Consider the following 22,912-nt stretch of genomic DNA (forward strand, 5'->3'; position numbering starts at 1 on the left):
GTATGGCATTCATTATCCGGAAACCCATTATCCAGAAAGCTCCGAATTACGGAAAGGCCGTCTCCCACAGACTCCATTTTATCCAAATTTTTAAAAATGATTTCATTTTTCTCTGTTTTAATAAAACAGTAGCTTGTACTTGATCCAAACGAAGATATAATTAACTCTTATTGGAATCAAAACCAGTCTATTGGGTTTATTTAATGTTTACATGATTTTCTAGTAGACTTTAGGTATGAAGATCCAAATTATGGAAAGATCCATTATCTTGAAACTCCCAGGCCCCAAGCATTCTCGATAACAGGTCCTAGGTATTTGGACCTTGCAAAAACACCTTTTTTTGGACAGTTTCCATGAACACATTTTGTCTGTAAATAATAGCTTATTCCATGTTAAGCATTAAATAATGAGTATTTCACAGCTTAAAGGTTAGACAACTGATCAAGATCTGACAAGTGGATTACATGGGAACCTGGACAAAACATCACCATAGTAGTCCAGTGCAGCCATTGGATCCATCAGATCTCGGCCTTTATGATATCTATAAACGAATGGATTTTTATATTCATATGGGCTGTAAAAAAGTGATTTTTTTACCCAGTTACAGACCCTTAGTTTGGCCATACATGGTCAGGGGAGCACAAAAGTGCTGATCCCCATGGGATGTTATCATTTGGACCCACAGATCCTGTGTGATGTGCAGAGCCAATCAACACTGATCTGAAACTTAGAAACTCAGCTACTGACAGCCCTAATGATTATACAAGACTGATGATCTGCTCAAAATGTGTATCTGTAGTGGATGATCTCCGTATGGACATATTACCTGACATACCAAGAGGGTCAGACACTAAGGAGGTTATTTACTAAACTTCGAATGCCAAAAAAAATTGTGTTTTTTTTTAGTATAAAATCTGAATTTTAAGTGGGAAAAAAAACCCACAGATTTTTGGGCATTTATTATACCCCGAGAATGGAAAAACTCTGAATCCAAAAATCCGGCATCTCAGACCTACCGAGGTTGCATCTAAGTCAATGGGAGAAGTCCCAAAGATATCTTGATCTGCGCTGGGTTTCGTGCAATAATCCGAAAAATTCATATGATTAGTTTTTATCCACGACTCTTTCGAGTTGTTTTCAGAAAATCTTGAGATAAATTCAGACTTTGATAAATGGTCCTCTTACAGTCAGAAAACATTGTATAGAATAAGGATAATGAAGGTGATAGCAAGCAGACAGAGGGGAAAAAAACGGCGTCTTACAGGGAAAATAATATTGCCTAAATTAAACATTTATATTATTTTATGTAACAATAAAAATGGTTTAGTGGCACTTGAATTTCACGTAATGAAATGAGGGTATTTATCTGTGAATGTTAAACATGGCCTTTCATATGTGAGCAAAATGACTTCAAGCATTGCTGCCCCTCTCTATCAGAGACTGTTTGATATAGTCCGGGAGACAGCTTTATAGGCAATGCAAAATAAAGCAGCCTCTTAATAACACCGCTAACATCTCTGAGTCTTGGGTTTCAATGTTTTACTGTCGGATAAACAATCATTCTGAACACATATCTTTCTAAACAAATTTCCTGCCATTTCTGGAGTGTATGAAAGTCAGTGGATAGCTATCCATCTCGAGTCAGCTCAATGATTTATGTATTCAGGGAAGGGAGAGTGATGAGCAGTTTGTGCTGACACTTCAGGGTTAAGAAATCCCAATTGTTGAAATAATTCTCTGCATGTGGTATTTGCTTTCTTGTTCTGTGACCCAAACATTTCTGACCTCTCTCAATTAAGATGTAATCATTTTAGTAATTAGTCAGATTGCTAATTTCCACGAGCAGATATTGATTTCAGAAAGACCTAGGAGAGGTGAAAGGTCCAAAACCTGCCATCATCTTAAAAACCCTCAAAGGAACGTCTCTCTCGCCAGACACACAATTCAAGTACTGCAAGAAAATTCAATATCTGCCACCCCGGCAGTTTCAGCAATTCTTAAATATCCACCGACCTTCATAAGCCTGGTGAACAAGGTTAAAGAGTTGCTCCGCTTGTTTTTTCAGCTCTGGGTCTCTGTGCTTGTCTGGATGGTAGAACATACACAGCCTGCGGTAGGATGCCTTTAGTTCATCCTGAGTAGCCTACAAAAAAGAAGAAAATCTGATCAATAAAAAAAGAATGACTTTATCAGGCCACACTAACCTTAAAGGGGGCAGCACAAACAAGTAAATGGAAACATTAAACAAGCAATTCTGACATAATATTAAAGCAGCATGCATGCAAGATTCACCTTTATTTATAGAAAGTATCCTCAAAAATAAAGAACACTAGTCCTTAAGTGTAAGGTCACACTGGGAGATTCGGGGAGATTTTGTGACCATTTATCTAATATTGAAATGTAAAGTTTAATTTTTTACCTTCTAAAGCAGCTCTGGGGTCGCCGACTCTATAACTTTTCTAATTTGATACATTTAGTTAATACATTTATCTTTGTCCCTGCTGAGCTGAATCCCCTGAGTTTCATTAAAGTCAGCTGTTAGAATTGATACAATATTTGGTAATATTCCCCAGATACTGTTGAGAAATAAGTACGGGCACATGGGGAGATTCGGGGAGATTTAGTCGCCTGGCAACTAATCACCTCTTCTTCTGGGCAACGATCTCCCCGAATTGCTTTCACCTGCCTTCCCGCCGGCTATAATGATAAATCGCAGTGCTTCGTTTTCCGTCGTCGCCCAAAGTTTCCTTGTGAGGCAACTTTGGAAAACGAAGCCCAGCGAGTGCCATACCGCTGGCGATTTTTCATTATAGGTGGCGGGAAGGCAGGGGAAAGCAATTCAGGGAGGTTGTCACCCAGAAGAAGAGGCGACTATATCTCCCCGAATCTCCCCATGTGCCCGTACTTATTTCTCAACAGTATCTGGGGAATATTAACAAATATTGTATCAATTCTAACAGCTGACTTTAATGAAACTCAGGGGATTCAGCTCAGCAGGGACAAAGATAAATGTATTAACTAAATGTATCAAATTAGAAAAGTTATAGAGTCGGCGACCCCAGAGCTGCCTTAGAAGGTAAAAAAAATGAAACTTTACATTTCAATATTAGATAAACGGTCACAAATAGAAAATAGAAAGTAGTTGGAATATGTCTTTATTTCTGGTGAACTATCTGACACCAAATGAACTGAAAAAAGTGAACAACCTCTTTAATGAAGAATAAAAGTCCAGAAAAACAGTTGAGCACCATCTCAAAGCCACGACGACACTTTAGTAGTAAAGACCTGTACCTCTGAAAATACCCCAGTAGCTCCCATAGTCTTTATTGGGGATTCTTAGGATATACTGTGGGTTGATGCCAATTATGTATACATAGTGACAACCCAATATTCACCATATATACAATAGTGTGAGGTTAATTAATAATTCAGATTCTCATTACATGGCAGCATAGAATGTATTCTGTATCTTTATTCTGTAAAAAGCAGCCCCGTAGCCTCAATTTCTTTAACAGGTGAAACCTTCAATTGCTGCACAATTCCAACTCTTGCAATAGTCTTTATAGGAAATGAAACTAATGAATCTAATGATGCGAATTCACAGCATCTACAGCTCCCTGGAGTCAGAGGAAAGGTTCACCAAATAAGGATTCTTAAAGGGATTCTGTCATGTAGTTTTTATTTCTGAATTACACTGTTTACACCGCAAATAATTCACTCTACAATATAAAATTTAATTCCTGAACCAGCAAGTGTATTTTTTTTTAGTTGTAATATTGTCGGCAGCCATCTCAGGTCATTTTGCCTGGTCATGTGCTTTTAGAAAGAGCCAGTGCTGCACTATGGAACTGCTTTCTGGCAGGCTGTTGTTTCTCCTACTCAAAAGTAACTGAATGTGTTGCAGTGGGAACTGGATTTTACTATTGAGTGCTGTTCTTAGATCTACCAGCTGTTATCTTGAGTTAGGGAGCGGATATCTGGTTACCTTCCCATTGTTCTGTTGTTAGGCTGCTGGGAGGGGAGGAAGGGGGTTGATATCACTCCAACTTTGTTCTTTGTTCTTTTGTTTGGCTGCTGGGGGTAAAAAGGGAGGGGCGATATCACTCTTACTTGCAGTACAGCAGTAAAGAGTGACTGAAGTTCATCAGAGCACAAATTACATGACTGGGGGCAGCCGGGAAACTGACAATATGTCTAGCCGCATGTCAGATTTCAAAATTAAATATAAACAAATCTGTTTGCTCTTTTGAGAAATGGAATTTAGTGCAGAATTCAGATGGAGCAGCACTATTATCTAATGCGTTTTGAAAAAAAAAACATGTTTTCCCATGACAGTATCCCTTTAAGGTTTGATCAGCTCAGCTGATGCAGCATCTTGTAATTTACTCATGGAGCAAATAAAACATACAGGTCTTTAGTTATGTGCTAGGGGCAAAATATATCCACCGAGGAACATGCTAGCTTTGTGATAAAATATTTCATTCACCCCGATGCAATTCATACAGTGTTATCAGGCAATGGAAGGTACATGTGCTTCTTATAGTACTTTATAAAGACTGAACTTATTCTGCAAGCTTTAATGTTCCTTTAGAGGCAATGTTCCTTGCAATGCACCAGCACTTTACACTGAGCATTTTTCAACAAAAACACTGTTATCCAAGAAGGTATTTGACAAGGCGAACAAAGAATTCATCTTCAAATAAACGGAGAAATAAAAAATGAAATACTATAAAGCATTTATCTCCAGACAGTTTACAGTCACAAACTACACTGGAATCTTACAGAAGAGGCTGCTACTATTTCAAGCTTTTCCTTATTGCTGAAATCTATCGCCGAACAACAGGGTTTGCTTGGAAATGCGGATATGTTAATCCATTGTTCTTGTTCCCTATCACTTTTGGCTTTCCCTCTTGTTTCCCTGCTCATGAAAAGGAAAGGATGAGAGAGGAGTGTAATCTCTAGCGCCAGAGCGACCTTCTTTAATCAAATTAATGATAAATGGCTTAATGTGCTATTGATTAAGTCGTAGAAGCGAACAGTTTCATTTTTCATAAATATGTTCGATAAAATGTAAGATTGGGCCCTTAATCTTAGCTGAATAGCTAAGGTCATTGGCTCAATATTTTATGAGTGATAACAGTGCTCCCTAACCTGCACAGAGATACTGACAACCTATCACCATGTCAAGATATATAGAGATCACTGTGCCTTGATAGCTACATCTTTATTTGTAACTGTGGTCTCTTAAAAAAAACACTAGGTCATGTAAGATTTAAAAGAACATACTCTGTTCATAATTAGTGTTAATCTTGCATTTATTTTACTTTATTTTATTAAGAATAAAGAACATGTTTTTTGGCACTTTGTCCTGCAGGTTGCCTTTGTAGGCGCAGCTCTAGGTTCTCCTAGAATGAATAGGGATCCACCGCATCCAGGATTCGGTTCGGGATTTGGCCAGGATTCAGCCTTTTTCAGCAGGAGTCAGATTCGGGCCGAATCCTTGTGCCTGGCTGAACCAAATCCGCACATGCAAATTAGAGGTAGGAAGGGAAATCACGTGACCTTTTGTCAGTAAAAAAAAACGTTTCCACTTTCTCCTTTACTGCCCCTAATTATATGCAAATTAGGATATGCAAATTAGGATTCGGTTCTCCTAGAATGAATAGGGATAAACCGAATCCAGGATTCTGCCTTTTCCAGCAGGATTTGGATTCAGCCGAATCCTTGTGCCTGGCTGAAACCAAATCCACACATGCAAATTAGGGGTGGGAAGGGATATCACGTGACTTTTTGTCAGTAAAAAAAATGTTTCCACTTACTCCTTTCCTGCCCCTAATTTGCATATGCAAATTAGGATTTGGTTTTCCTAGAATGAATAGGGATAAAGCGAATCCAGGATTCAGTTCGGGATTTTGCCTTTTCCAGCAGGATTCGGATTAGGCCGAATCCTTGTGTGCCTGGCCAAACCAAATCTGAATTTACATATGCAAATTAGGGGTGGGAAGGGAAATCACGTAACTTTTTGTCAGTAAAAAAAATGGTTCGGTAGAATCTTTCACAAAGGATTTGGCTGAATCCTAAATAGTGGGTTCGGTGCATCCCTAAGAATGAAGCTCAAGAAAATGCACCTTTCTCTGAATGCAGTGCAATATTCATAGGGGAAGGTTGGGGTTGACACAAGAGCGCCCTACTGAATACCCCATTGCTTGCCCATCATTCACATATACAGGCATAGGGGCAGGAGGGGCTGCAAATTGCATAAGTGTGGTGCACTTTGGGTCAGATTTTTAATCTGAAGCATGGATATTTGTGCTCAATGCATGTGCTCTAAGGGAAAGTGATTTTCCATTCACTTGCATTCAGGGCAGTTGTAAATTATCCCAAATCCTTTTCTGTGCTCACAGATTTTATTACACATTTAGCAGTGGTAGTCACAATATTGCTGGTCTCAGTAGAGGTGAAAACCTGTGCACAGACAAAAAAGACCACAGTTGGCTCATTTTATCAACACCCACAGGGCATACCCATAGTTGCAGCTTAGCCATCCCATATTCTTAATAAATAAGAATGTCACAATAATTAGCTTTATAATAATAGGACAGTTATAACCAGTTTTCTCTTTTTACAGGATTTAGAGAAGTAGAACTGAAAGAAATAATCCTAACCTTACTGGTCATTTTATTAAAGGGATACTGTCACAGGAAAACATGAATCAGTTAATAATGCTGCTCCAGCAGAATTCTGCACTGAAATCCGTTTCTCAAAAGAGCAAACATTTTTTTTTTTAATTTCATTTTGAAATCTGACATGGGACTGGACATATTGTCAATTTCCCAGCTGCCCCCAGTCATGTAACTTGTGCTCTGATAAACTTCAGTCACTCTTTACTGCAAGTTGGAGTGATATCACCGCCTCCCTTTCCCCCCCCAGCAGCCTAACAACAGAACAATGGGAAGGTAACCAGATAACAGCTGCCTGGTAGATCTAAGAACAGCACTCAGTGGTAAAATCCAGGTCCCACTGCAACACATTGCAGTTACATTGAGTAGGGGAAACAACAGCCTGCCAAAAAGCAGTTCCATCCTAAAGTGCTGGCTCGTTCTGAAAGCACATGACCAGGCAAAATGACCCAAGATGGCTGCCTACACACCAATATTACAACAACAAAAAAATACACTTGCTGGTTCAAGAATGAAATTTTATATTGTAGAGTGAATTATTTGCAGTGTAAACAGTGTAATTTAGAAGTAAAACTACACCATAAAAATCATGACAGAGTCCCTTTAATTTACTCCCCAAGTTTCACACCTCAAAAGACATGGCTTCATACCTGGCACTGATGAAAACATATCAGCTATTTAAAATAAACTATATATATTGACTTGACTGTATGTGAAACAAGTGTTGCAGGTTCAGTTACCCAAAGCGTAATAGAAGGATCTCTTTTAGTGCACCCACAATGCTTTTTGAAGGATACGTCCATTGTTCTTTTAAGTTCTGCGAGGTACTTTTATGCATACTGATTGTGCAAAGTTTTGTTGAAGTAAAAGTGCATGTAAGTGCGTCAGGCCTAGTATTGCACAGCCTACCCCCCCCCCACCCCATTTTACCCTGGCTGTATAATATTATAGGTATCAAGGCTGACACTCAAATATGGGGCACGTGTGCCTCTTTGATAACTGCAGATACAAATCAATACTAAAAACATTACACAGACTAAACCATTAAATAACTGTTATGGCAATTCTAATAATTCTAATAAAGAAAAAAAAGGAGGGGGTAAAAAAAAAAAAAAAGAAACATAAGATAACATAACATTAAAGATTTAAGTTATTCTGACACAAATGTGATTACACATTATTACAAGGAAAAAATTGACAGACCCATTTAGAGTTTGACAAACCTATAATATCAGTTACCTAGAAAACATAAAAAAAGCAAAATTTCAATAAATACATCTATATTTCTAAAGGCATATATAGTCTTAAGGAAAGTTTTAGCAGCCAAAGGAAAAACATTAATATGGATGACCTTAGAAGCATTTTAAAGATGCTCCAGTTTGAGTCCTATCATCACATTATTTGGTAATGAGTTAATGTGCCTGGAAAATGCAGCTCTGTAGCTGATGAAAACACGAGACGATATCTTGGGAAATTATATGGAACAGCTCAATTCCACTTCATTATATGATTCTACAGATCATTCTGAAATTTCCCTGACAGATGTAAGTTTGTGAGCAGGAATTTATGTGTGTACGTATGTATGTGTGTGTGTGTGTGTGTATGTGTGTATATATATATATATATATATATATATATATATATATATAATGTAAATGTATCATGTAAATTTTATGCAGAAGTTACTCCACACAAAAGTACAAGGCCTCAATTTTTTAACATTGTGTGCTAATTATCTTTTACATATTTTTTACTTTTTATTAAAGGTAATGTGATAAACAAAATGTTACAGGATACTAAATATGAAAACATCAATAAAGTATCCTTTAGTACTGGTAACATCCATGTTTTGTTTCATTATTGGGGACGGGGAAGGGAGTGGGAAGAGAAAGGTGGTTTGAGTCATGGTCTGTTTTTTCTACAATTACCAGACTTCAAATAATATACAGGTATGGGACCTGTTATCCAGAATGCTCGGTACCTACGGTTTTCCAGATAACGGATCTTTCCCGAATTTCGATCTTCATACCTTAAATCTACTAGTAAATGATTTAAACATTAAGGGGCAGATTTTCTAAGGGTCGAATTTCGAAGTTAAAAAAACTTAGAAATTTGACCCTCGAATTGATATCCTTCGACTTCGAATATCGAAGTCGAAGGATTTTAGCGTATTCAAACGGTCGAACGGAAGAAATCGTACGATCGAATAGCTCGAATTGAACGATTTTTATCGATCGATAATAGGATTTCTATTCAATCAAAAAAAAAAACTTAGAAAAGTGCTGTGGAAGGTCCCCATAGGCTAACATTGCACTTCAGTAGCTTTAATTTGGCGAAGTATGAAGTCAAAGTTTTTTTTAAAGAGACAGTACTTCGATTATTGAATGGTCGAATATTCGAACGATTTTTACTTCGAATCGAAGTCTAAGTAAATTCGAAGTCGTAGTATCCTATTCGATGGTCGAAGTACCCAACAAATTACTTCGAAATTCAAACTTTTTTAACTTCGAAAATTCACTCGAACTTAGTAAATCTGCCCCTAAATCAACCCAATAGGCTGCTTTTGCTTCCAATAAGAATTAATTAAATCTTAGTTGGGGTCAAGTACAAAGTATTATTATTGCAGAGAAGAAAAAGAAAATTAAATAATTTAAAAAAAAAATGCATTATTTGGATAAAATAGGAAATAAGGAAAAAGGAAATAATTTTTAAAAAATTTGAATTATTTGGATAAAATGGAGCCCATGGGAGACAGCCTTTCCGCCTTTCAAGGTATGGAAAAGCATTCTGTAGAATAAATATAGTCTTGTAGTTTGCACTATTGTGGCTAATCTATTGGCAATAACATGCTTCGGTATCTTTCCTTCTCCTTTAAGGCAACAGAAGAGAACTTGAATGTGGGTAAGCAATGCTGCCTATTAAGGATTTACCCTTCATTGTTGCTTAAATGATCTAACATCCCTTCTTGATTTGCATCCCTACTTACATGTTGCATTACAACTTCACACACCAAAAATAAATCGCTGTATTTTATCTAGTTTGTTTTGCTGTGTTTGGTTACTGTCCCTCTTACATAACAATAATGTTTATTATAACAATTATGTATGTAGCTACATTATCCTAAAATGAAACCCTAGGTCACCCCAAACCGTTTTCTCTGCAGCCACCTGCTAAGATGAACTCTTCATTTTGAGTGATATTGATCAAGTTAAAGGAGAAGGAAAGGTTAAAACTAAGTAAGCCTTATCAGAAAGGTCCATCTAAATATACCAGTAAACCCCCAAAGTAATGTTGCTCTGAGTCCCCTGTCAAAAGAAACACTGCATTTCTTTCCTTCTATTGTGTACACATGGGCTTCTGTATCAGACTTCCTGCCTTCAGCTTAAACCTCATTGCCCTGGGCAAGAGCATGCTCAGTTTGCTCCTCTTCCCCACCCCCTCCCTTCTCTACTGTAATCTGAGCCCAGAGCAGGGAGAGACTCAGGCAGGAAGTGATGTCACACCACATTAATACTGCAGCTCCTATTCTAAACAAACAGAGTTTCTAGAGTGTTTTACTCAGGTGTGGTAAAGCATTCTACAGAATAAATATAGCATTCTAGCTTGCACTATTGCAGCTAATCTATTGGCAATAAAATGCCTCCGTAGCTTTCCTTCTCCTTTAATCTGGCAAAAGATAATTTTTTTTTGGGACACCAGTGGCCACATCTGCAGGGGGAAAGTATGGAAAATTCTTTTTTTTTTTTTTCTTTTACAACATGTGGAACTGTGGCATTCTGAACATTTGTATGAATGAAAGATGTCTTCATTTGTAACAGATATGAAATATGTAACATTTGTCAATGAAAAAAAAAACTGCGTACAATTTGCTAAATAAATAAAAATAAATAAATAAATAAACAGTAGCCTGGCTGAGTTGACTTGGCATGGAATGACCCAACTGATTTGATTGGAGATTTCTTTATAGTGCTGACAGAAACAAAAGATACAAAAAGGCCCTGAATCATTACCTGCCAGAAAGGAATATAAAACAAATGGAGCCATAACCTTGTAAACTACGAGCCCTGCATTTAGAGGGAGAGATTTCAATGGTACAGCAATTGCTTAGGTTTATAAAGAGAGATATTTAAAGCAATGTGCTTGAGACAGAAGAAGTTCAATGAAATGTAACACTGTTAAACTATACAATGTTTCTACAAATGCATTAGCTGAAGGCAGGAATTCCCTGGGAATGGTTAGTGAAGCTCGAGGCATGAACGAATCTGATAATGCTAAGCCAGCGAGATGGAATGAATATAGCCAGAAGGTTTTGTTAGAATTTCCAACCCAGCAAACTCCACTGGTAATTTATCCGGTTTCACAGACCTTATTCTTTCTGGGTATTCAGTTAAAGGGTAACTTGGATTATTCACTGGTGCTGAGGGTTTGTTGTCTTTTTGCATAAACCACTTTTGGAAGTAACACTAAATATGGAACCCCAAATACATTTGTACCTTTCCCTGAAACATTGCAGCACTGTAAACTATACAATAACTGTATAAATATCATTATAGTAAATCAAATAAAATGTCAGATGTACACTGATAAAAGTTTTCACATTTCCAGAAGATTTATTACATTTAACTGATTTATTCTCAAGACAAAAAAAATCGGAGGAACTTTCTAAGAAACTAAGGTTTTGCTATAATAAAATAATACAAGCTATACATTGTGGACATTCTAACTGTACTGTAAATACAGATGTGGATGTTGAACAATCATAATTCAACCATAAAAATATATATGAGACTGATTGAGCCTGGAAAGGCAACAGAGGCAGGTGGTGTATCAGGTCAAAAGCATACCTCCCAACATTTTGGAAATAAAAAGAGGGACAAATAAGTTGTCACGTGGAGCGCGGTGACATTTTTTGACCACGCAGATTTTTGTGGCCACACCCCCTAATTACCATGTTCATTTGACAAAATTTGGCAGGTTATGAAAGTATGAACATATTTCTGTGGTTTTGTTCAGCTATTATAGGTGAATTGCCCTTTAAGCTGTGAGTCTAACTATTCCCAATTGACCTGTTATCTTATATTGTTACAATTAATTATTTGCTCATCTCAAAATTGTTACAAAGCATCTTATTTACACCTGTTAGCTGTTCTGGGCCAAAAGCCAATTAATTTGACTGTTCAGTGCAGAGAAAAACGGGACTTTCCAGTACAAACGAGGGACTGCAGGTCGAGCTGTCAAAAGAGGGACTGTCCCTCTAAAAACAGGACAGTTAGGAGGTATGCAAAAGCACAAGATTTCCGACTAGCAAATCTATGAGAACTGCTCCTTTATCATCATTACACTGAAATTCTGAGTAAGAAAAAACATGGTGGTTTGTGTCACTTGTTTTTAGATATTACTAGGGATGCACCAAATCCACAATTTTGGATTCAGCGAACCCCAGAATCCTCCGCGATAGATTCGGTCGAATACCGAACTGAATCCGAACCCTAATTTGCATATGCAAATTAGGGCGAGAAGGAGAAATAATTTTTTACTTCCTTGTTTTCTGACAAAAAGTCACACAATTTCCCTCCCACCCCTAATTTGCATATGCAAATTATGATTTGGATTCAGTTCGGCTGGGCAGAAGGATTCGGCCGAATCCTAATCCTGCTGAAAAAGGCAGAATCCCGAACCGAATCCTGGATTCGGTGCATCTCTAGATATTAAACATAGCATGTTCTTGGGATAAATGCTGCCATTAATATACACAAATATCCATTCATGACACCCTTAAATCATGTGTGCCAACCCAATGTACTCTGCAGAGTTCTGATCGTATACATAGTAACATAGTAAGTTAGGTTGAAAAAAGACACATGTCCATCAAGTTCAACCTTTTATCTGTATTTTAACCTGCCTAACTGCTAGCTGATCCATCAGAAGGCAAAACAAATCTATTTGAAGCCTCTCTAATTTGCCTCAGAGGAGGAAAAAAATCCTTCCTGGTTCCAAAATGGCAATCAGACTTGTGCCTGGATAAACATAAACAATGAGCTATCTTCCATAACCCTGTATTCCCTCACTATAAAAAGCCATCCAACAGCTTCTTAAAGCTATCTAATGTATCAGCCTGTACAACGATTCAGGGAGAAAATTCCACATCTTTACAGCTCTCACTGTAAAAAAAAAAAAACCCTTCCGAATATTTAGGCAATGATTTAATATTATCACTACAAATTGGTTAAATAATTTTCACAAGAATTTATGAGGCTGCATTTAAAATTATACTTGCTAAAAATTGCACAGTTGTGCATGCTCATAGCTCTTTGCTTTCATGTTCTAAACCAATGATCCACAGTCTTATGAGCAATATGAGGCTCACCAACCCTTTGGATGTTGCTCCCAGTGGCTTCAAAGCAGGTCCTTATTTTTGACATAGGTTTGGAGACAAGTTTTAATTACATAAATACCAGGTGCACTGGCAAGTAGAGCCTCCTGTAGCTGCCAGTCCACAAAGGGGCTACCAAAAAAGCCAATCACAGCCCTTATTTGGCATCCCCAGGGACTTTTTTTCATGCTTGTTGTTGCTCCCCTTTTTTTACATTTAAATGTGGCTCACTGGTATAAAATGTTGAGGGACCCCTATTCTAAACTGATAGTGGAGTCCAAAAACAAATAAAAAAATTGTTGACTAAATTTAAGGTGCACTAAACTGCTGGTATACTGGAAGTGGGACCAGACAGACTCATGCATGACACATGAGCTGTAGCATTTGCTTGCCATTCACAGGGAGAATATAGTCCACAGCACTAATCATTGGGGAGGAGCTCAGTTGTGCAGATATTCTGATAGGTACAGGCCTGGTAGACCAGTGGATGGAACCACTGAGTCTACTAAAATGATAAATTCCCCCATGCTAACCTGAATCTTGCAAGCCTCCAGGAACGCTGAATGATGAGCTCTTTCTAGATGGACTGGATGCAATCTACATCTGACAGTGCCTTGACTAAGGGGCCGATTCATTAACTTCGAGTGAAGGATTCGAAGGTAAAAAGCTTTGAATTTCGAAGTTTTTTTGGGCTACTTCGACCTTCGACTATCGAAGGATTCGAAGTAAAAATCGTTCGACTATTCGACCATTCGATAGTCGAAGTACTGTCTCTTTAAAAAAAAATTCGACCCCCTAGTTCGGCAGCTAAAAGCTACCGAAGTCAATGTTAGCCTATGGGGAAGGTCCCCATAGGCTTTCCTAAGTTTTTTTTATCGAAGGATATTCCTTCGATCGTTCGATTTAAATCCTTCGAATCGTTCGATTAGAAGGATTTAATCGTTCGATCGAAGGAATAATCCTTCGATCGTACTATCTGCGCTAAATCCTTCGACTTCGATATTCGAAGTGGAAGGATTTTAGTTCCTAGTCGAATATCGAGGGTTAATTAACCCTCGATATTCGACCCTTGATGAATCGGCCCCTTACTGTATAACCAACCAAATATCAAGAATACGCCAATTCATGAAATGTAACTCATCACTGTACAACATCATTCCTTCAGAATCTCACCTCTCCTTTACATACCTAGGGGGTTATTTACTAAACTCCGAATGCAAAAAATCCTGAAAAATTTGTAATTTTTCTTTTTTTTAATAAAATCAAACTTGAAAAAAATCACAATTTTTTTCAGAATTTATTAAACCCCAAAGATGGAAAAGTCAGAATCAGAAAATCAAGCATCTCAGACCTGTTGAGGTTGCATATACAGTAAGTCAATGGGAGACGTCCCAATGATTTTTTGATGTGTGCTGGGTTTTGTGCAATACCCCAAGTTTTCGGGCAAAAACATCATAAGAAATCAGAGTTTTCAGGTGACAAATCCGAAACAATCTTGAAAACCTGATTTTTTTTCCCTTAAAGCAAATTTTAGGGAAAATGTGGTAATAAATAACTGTAAAAAAAAACCCCAGCGGATTTGATTGGAGTTTGTAGCAGAACATGCTGAGTTGGACTAAGTTGGACTTTGTAACCCCCCTAGTCTGTACACCATGATAACTTTAGATACAACCATAAAAATGACCACCTGCTGAAAAAGGAAATCATTTTTAAAAATTTGGATTATTTGGATAAAATGGAGTCTATGGGAGACAGCCATTCCGTAATTCGGAGCTTTCTGGATATCGGGTTTCCGGATAAGGGATCCTATACCTGTATTAATGTTGCTTTATCATTGCCTTTAGGTCATTGACTTAAAACCCAGTCATGAGCCCAAGTATGTTCCTAATATATGCACACGAAAACACTGGGATGATCAGAAGCACAGTAGATAGCTGTCAGAATTAATCATCCACTTATTGATCTAAGCATGCTCCTGTGAGTATAGACTGGAACTGTACTGCTAAAGGAGGGGGGGCAAGAGCCAGACAGCTAGAGAAACAAATGTAGGTTTAAGCAGGTCATTTTTTCCCTTAATGATATATACGGCACATTTTCTCTAACAGTGGCCTTATGTACAGTTTCAATAAAACAAGTGCATCAAACCCCGAAAATAGAATGAGTTTCTCGTCTAACCAAATAGGCTGTTACTTCTCCTAACCCGTTAACCTTACAATAATCTATATCGGAAAGTTATAGTAGAATAACCAACCATAAAAAAAAAAAAAGCAACAAAACAGAAGAGCATTTTACTGAAAACCCGTCACCTTTATTTTTCCACTTTTATTTGGCAATATAAGTATTGATGTTTCACTATCTTTGAAGCAACTGCTACCGACAATAGAGTCAAGGTTAATAGAATAACTTTCTCGTGTGGGTAGAAACTTAACAAGGAAACCTTTGAGACATACGGACATTAAATACGTTAAAGGAATCTGGAAGGATACGAAACGGCTTAGAAAAACAAAATATTCCCCAAAAATGGATTTTGAAATAAATAGTACCAATAGCATATACAGGTATGGGATCCGTTATTCAGAAAACCATTATCCAGAAAGCCCCGAATTAAGGAAAGGTTGCCTCCCATAGACTCCGTTATATAGTATAAAGTACCCCCTCTTGTAAATTATAAGGATATTATAAGTTACCGAGGAGTTTCATGACCATATAAAATCACGAGGCCGAAGGTCGAGTGTTTTTATTCAGGTCATGGAACTCCAAGGTAACTTCTAATATCCTCATATTTTGCAACTGGGGGTACTTTATTTATTATAATACACACATTTAAATGAGTCATGTGACAGAAATGACATCAGAACTCACTGTTTATAACTGATGACATCAGAACTCACTGTTTATAAGGATATAATTTACAAGATATTCATGGCTTTTCTGTATTATATAGTGAATAAAGTACACCCTTTTGTAAAATATAAGGATATTATAAGTTACCAAGGAGTTTCATGACCATATAAAATCACGAGGCTGAAGGCCGAGTGTTTTTATACAGGTCATGGAACTCCAAGGTAACTTCTAATATCCTCATATTTTGCAACTGGGGGTACTTTATTTATTATAATACACACATTTAAGTGAGTCATGTGACAGAAATGACATCAGAACTCACTGTTTATAACTGATGACATCAGAACTCCCCGTTTATAAAGATATAATTTACAAAATATTCATGGCTTTTGTGTATTATAATCAAATAATCCAAACTTCTAAAAATTATTTCCTTTTTCTCTGTAATAATAAAAAAGTTGCTTGTATTTGATCCAACCTAAGATATAATTAATCCTTATTGGAAGCAGAATCAGATTACTTGGTTTATTTAATATTTACTTGATTTTCTAGTAGACTTACTATGGAGATCCAAATTACAGAAAGATTCTTTATTCAGAAAACCCCAGGTCCCGATGTTTCTGGATAACAGTTCTCATACCTGTACTACTATTTACGGCAAATTATTTTGAATAGAATCTTTAGCTGAACAAATAAAAGTGTAACTGAGAAGAGAGTTGTAAAAATAAATACAGCAGTACATTAGAAAACTATTTAATTTTTATGTTGTTGTTCTGTAGACATAACCCTGGCTGGCATCTTTTGAACTTGGTAACAAAACAAGCTATTTGTGTTCACTATATTTAATAGGATTTAGCATTTCTTAAACACAGCATTATTTCTGGTAAAATCCCTGAGTTCCATCACTACCTACATGAAACCATGGGAAATGGATGTTTGCCAACAAATGTAATAGAATTCACATTACACATAAACCACAGTCATTCATTGTTTGCAAAAAAATTATTGGCATATTGCTTTTTAATTATACAGAACTGTATTGGGATATTACTAGTGTGCTATAACTGCAATCCTTTCAGCAATGCCTTAAAGGAGAACTAAACCCTAAAATGAATATGGCTAGAAATTACATATTTTATATACTGAACTTATTGAACCAGTTGAATAAGTTCAGCATACTGTATGGATAGTAGTAATGATCCAGGCCTTCAAAGTTGCCACGGGAGTTTCCCATCATGGAGTGTCAGTGACATGCACATGCTCAGTGAGCAGCTGTTAAAGGATCATTAACATCAAATATTTTTTTTTTAAAAAATTGTTTGTATACTACGAAAATAAAACACCAACACATATTAAACTTTAAAATTGCAAAGTCTTTATTTAGAAATAATCCTCTTCAGAAAAGGCGATCGTGTGATCCATCATGCGGCGCTAGATTTCTCCTCCCTGCCTTCCTTATAGGAGATGGCCAGGGAGGAGTAATTGAACGCCGCGCAATTGACCGTCGCCCTGTCGCCTTTTCTGAAGAGAAGCGCAAGCGGCGATTTGGTAAGTTATTTCTAAATAAAGACTTTGCGAATTTTTAAGTTTAATATGTGTTTGTGGGTTTTTTTCGTAGTCTACAAGTTTTTTTGATGTTACTGGTCCTTGGTACGTAGTGGTCTTTGCAAATCATCAAGCCAAAAACAAGGTTTGCCTGTCATATAAGCTGTTGCTACAGGGATGATTATTAAATTCTGACCCTAGTTGCACTGGTTTGTGAACTACCATGTAACAATAATCTAAATTATTTACTAATCAGCCTTATATTTTGACATTTAAATTATATATATTCAATATATTGTGCAGATTACACTAAGCTCGGTAACTGATAGCTGCACAGAGCAGTGCAGTTAATCAGCAGACAAGATGATGGGGAGATACAGGAGCTAGAGTCCTGCGCGGGTCCATTTTTTGGAACCCATCCTGACCCGTATCCGCAACCCAGACCCACAACACAAATTTTTACCCGTTTAGACCCGCTACCCGACCCAACCCGCAAGTAAGTAACTTATCCGCAACCCGGACCCACTGGCCATCAAGAATCAGGAAGTGCTGTCATTGTAAACCAGAAGTGACATCATCGGAAGTATACATGATCAGAGAAAAAGGGAGTAAAAATCGCTATTGAGAAGACCCGCGTCTATACCCGCACCCGGAACTTCTACCCGCAAGCCGCAGGTTTTTGTGGGTATCCCGTGGGTACCTGACCCGCTACAGGACACTAACAAGAGCATCTTTGGACAGGAACATCAGTGCCTTTATACTATCCACCCCTATATTTCTACCCTTCCAACAAATATGTGTCTGTTCTGCAACTCCCATCAACTTTATACAGTTGCTGCTGGAGAATCCTGGGTGTTGTAGCTCAGAGCATTATCATGCTTAGAGCATAATAGGTCTGCCCTGCCTTCACAAAGGGCAACTAGCCACAATCTAAGGATGCAGTGGCATTAGAGCAAAAATTTTTAGGGACATGCTGGGTTTGAATGAGGGCACACAGGGGTCCACGAAATCCCTGTTCCGGTGAGTTTTTTAAACTTCTAATATACTTGAAATGAAAAGGGGGGGGGGTTACTTATGAAAAAATAGAATATATAAAACGAATTTTACAGACTCGAAAACTCAAATCGAATTTGGCTAAACCCGAATCGAGTTTTTTCTCCTAAAAAACTTTAATGTCAGGAAGGCTAGTAACATGTTCAAATTGGTCCCTGGACCTCTTCCATTGACAAATACAGTACATGAACTCGCCAGGTTTTAGGTGGTGAAGTCAAATTCGAGTTTTTAAAGGGCCACAGTGTGATTAATCTCGAAAATCAAATTAGAATTAAAATTCAAATTGAGTTTGGATTATTCACAATTCAAATTTGACAGTTCTGACCATAAAAAAAATTTGAAAACTCTTAATTTTCAATTCAACCCTTAATAAATCTGCCCCTAAAAGTTATTGCACACTCCTTAAGTGACGATTATAGCTGTCGTATATAGAAACTCCACCATATCGGTGAATATCAATTTCTTTCCTAGGCATTTTTGTTGCAGCAGAAACTGCACATTTATTTATTCTTCCTGTCACAGCTGGTTAACTGTGGAAATAACTCCTAGATGGGCCGACTTTCCTTCAGTCTATGAGTATCTTAAAATATTAAATACAGCACAGGAAGAAAAGCTTTAACATTCACCATTTGATAACACTCGTATATTTTGTCTGTGCTAAGGATGTGCTCGCTAGAATAAAACAGTTACTGCAATATTCTTTCAATGTAAAATAAAAAAAACTGCATGTCTAGACTCTTTTATTTGTGCTGTACTTACTGGTACTGACTTTCTGTGCATTTAACGTCTCCAGCCTTGTGGAAAATTACACAAATGGCCTTTAGTGTCATATTTATGAGACTGTCTCCCAAACTACAAAGCCTATCTTCAACACAGCAATCAAGTTACATGGGGCTACACTATGCTTAAAGCAGCATCTAATTGCACATATTTAGTATGTCAAACATCTCTGCTTAGAGGGGGGTCGCTGCAATTAGAATTGGCTTGTATTGTTGAAATCTATAGAAAGCAACAAAATATATATCTGTTATTTTTTTTCAATGCCTTTTACAAATGTAGTATTATAAAAGTCAATTTGGTTATTATCAATTGGCCTTCATACACAATAAGCTGTTACAATGAAACAGAACCATACCATCATAACGTATGTAAGACACACACACACTTGTATGTATATAGACCTGTGAGTGCTTGCCTATTTTTGGATAGAGAGATAGAGATATATATATATATATATATATATATATATATATATATATATATATATATATATATATATATATATATATATATATATGGGATCGGTTATCCGGAAAGCTCAGAATTAGGGAAAGGCCATCTCCCATAGACCCCGTTATCGTACCTCCCAATATTTTGGAAATAAAAAGAGGGACAAAAAAGTTTGAGAATGCCCATTTTTGTGGCCACACCCCCTAATTACCATGTTCATTTTACAAAATTTGGCAGGTTATGAAAGTTTGAACACATTTCTGTGTTTTTTTTTCAGTTATTACAGTTTTGCTAATGAAGGTGAGTCACAGCTTCCTGAAGAGACCCGTTATCTTATTGTTACAATTACTTATTTGCTTATCTGAAATTGTTACAAATGTTTCCAAGTGCACCTGGTGGCTGTTCTGTGCTCTCTGCCAAAAGCCAATTAAGTTTCTTTTACCTTTACCCTCCATTAAAATTGGAGTACACACCTTCCCAAAATTTACCCTTGCAGTACCTCCTCCCCTATAACATATTTTACTATTTCTCTCCCCCTGCAAATACTCTTAACTCGTCATCCTCTCTGATGTGATGTATTCATTCCCTTTTCTCTCTCTGACTAGTCTTCTCCCTCCTCTTCACTGCTTATATAATCCTATCCCTCTTCAAGTGCCTTCATATTAAAATTTCTGCTTTTTTAAATTGAAACTTGTTCTTTTATTCTGTCATCTGCGCCCCATTTTCTTTCTTGGCAAATCACACAACATTTACTTACATACAGACGACATATATTGATGCATGTGTGCAGAAGGCTATTACAAACACATACTTTCCCTTTAAAACTGGATTCATTGTAATATCAGAGAGAGAGAGAGAGAGACCTCTGTACTAAATCTCTATGTTGAAATATGTAATGAAACCATTGATATGTCAGCACTCTTTGTTTTTGCTGCCCTATCTATTATTTAAATATCATGTCGGGAAGCTGCTTTGACTCAGCTCAGTCCTCTCCTTATAAACATTGTCAGAAGACATTTTATTGGTTGCAATGCTGTCTCTTAGTGATAAACAGAAGTAAAAAATTGATCTTTACGCATGAATAATTTGTCTTGGCTTTTCAACATCACATTTGATGTATTCATCAACACAACACAAAGAGTGGTTATTGCAACATATTCTCCTGGTCGAAAACAACTCTTCTTCTTGTCCGTCCTCTTCACACGTCTGGAAACTTAGCTTTCACAGAGCATTGCTGGTTCTTCCTCTCGCAATCAACTCACACAGATACCAGCAGTAAAGATACATTACTATTTCTTCATGCACACAAGCCTTTCCAGAAAGAAGTAGAAAGTACTGCCAAATGCATAAAAATGGATTGCTTCTAGTTTCATCATACCTTCAGATCTGAAATTGCTTTCAACATTCATAAACTTCAGTATCATTTCCCACAAATTTTGCTTTTGGAGAACCATTTCCCACCAATTCTGCTTTCCGAGCAATACGAAAATAAAGGAGAAGAAAAAAAAGTATTTTAAATGGGCTTGTCTTGTGCTTTGTAATGAAAAGAGAATAGTAATCATTTGCATTCGTAGAGTATAGATGAAAGCAACAAACTATAGGTTAGTGGATTATTACATGCTGTGAATTCTTAAACGTAACCGCTTACGGAGACCTTTCATTCTATGCACAGACGGTTCCCCATGCATTATGCGTTGTACATTTATGTTTAATGGCCCTGAGCTGCCAATCATGGCTTATAGACAGGAACAAATTACTCTGACCCACATATAAAGGACCACTGACTTAGTAAATAATTCATGATAGTAGTCCCTAAAAACCTCATGAAATGCCCGCTTGAACCTAATTGTTCCCCAGTTGCTATGCTAAAGAATTCACCCTAATTGTTCACCCCAATTCTACTTTTAGTGATGTTGTTCCATTATAATCTACATCCATAAAAGCATTGCGGACATTCTGTTCCATGGAAAATTAAAATATTGAGAAAATGTATATTGCTATATTTAACAAACAACTATTTCTTAAAGGGATCCTGTCCAGAATTCTGCTGGAGCAGCACTATTAACCGATTCATTTTGAAAAAAAATTTTTTTACCATGACAGTATCCCTTTAAGTAGCCTAAATGTAATAAATTTCTGAATGAAAAGCATTAAATAGGAGGATGATTTAGACTGTTTGTTGACAGTGTCTAAAGATCTACTGATCACCAGCTAAAGGTCTACTGGTAGATGCTGACTTACCTGTTGGGCAACCATGCTCTAGATCAGTGCTGTGCAACTTCTGTAGTTTCCAAGGGCCTGAATGTTTCTGGTCTACATGGTGGAGGACCAAAAATGGAAGCAAGTGTTGAGCACTACCTGTTTTTAAACCATGCCCACTTTAAACCACATCCATGTTACCACAAGACCATTAATGCTGGAAGCACTCCAAAAAACCAAATGATTGGTGCACACTGCAAGGGTATCACTCATCACTTATATGTGAAAAAAGTTAAGTCATATTAAGACATAGCCTTAAATTCATAGGCCTCATAATACCCTGTGGATAACACAGCAACCCCCCCCCCCCAGCACATGATTAAACATCTTAGGGGCACCTAACAATATTGTTCAAATTCTAACAAACCTCCAGATCAAATACCAGGCTTATGTTCCACAGGCAGAGGGCAGAGTATGGCACACACAGGCAGCATAGGGCAGGCAGAGTAGGACACATACAGGGAGCATAGGGCAAGCAGAGTATGGCACAAACTAGGAGCATGGGGGCAGAGTATGGCACACAGATGGAGTGTATGATGGGCTGAGTATGGCACACACAGAGAGCATAGGGGAGGCAGAGTATGATACACACAGGGAACATAGGGCAGGCAGAGTATGGCACACACACAGAGCATAAGGCGGGCAGAGTATGGCACACACAGGGAGCATAGGGCAGGCAGAGAATGGCACACATAGGGAGCACAAGGCAGGCAGAGTATGGCACACATAGGGAGCACATGGCAGGCAGAGTATGGCACACACAGGGAGCGTAGGGCCGGCAGAGTATGGCACACACAGGGAGCGTAGGGCAGACAAAGTATGGCACACAAAGGGAACATAGGGCAGGCAGAGTATGGCACACACAGGGAGCGTAGGGCAGGCAGAGTATGGCACACACAGGGAGCGTAGGGCAGGCAAAGTATGGCAC

General features: G+C 37.6%; 1 protein-coding gene across 1 annotated transcript in view; it reads right to left on the reverse strand.

Moving 5' to 3' along the window:
* dnajc11.S (DnaJ heat shock protein family (Hsp40) member C11 S homeolog) overlaps positions 1–22,912 on the reverse strand; it is a 111,002-nt gene that overhangs the window by 78,555 nt on the left and 9,535 nt on the right. Inside the window, 1 exon segment of the mRNA NM_001092573.1 lies at positions 2,014–2,143. Coding sequence (NP_001086042.1) covers positions 2,014–2,101 — 88 coding nt within the window. The 5' untranslated portion in view covers positions 2,102–2,143.

The sequence above is a fragment of the Xenopus laevis genome, chromosome 7S (assembly GCF_017654675.1).
Source record: "Xenopus laevis strain J_2021 chromosome 7S, Xenopus_laevis_v10.1, whole genome shotgun sequence".
NCBI lineage: Eukaryota > Metazoa > Chordata > Amphibia > Anura > Pipidae > Xenopus > Xenopus laevis.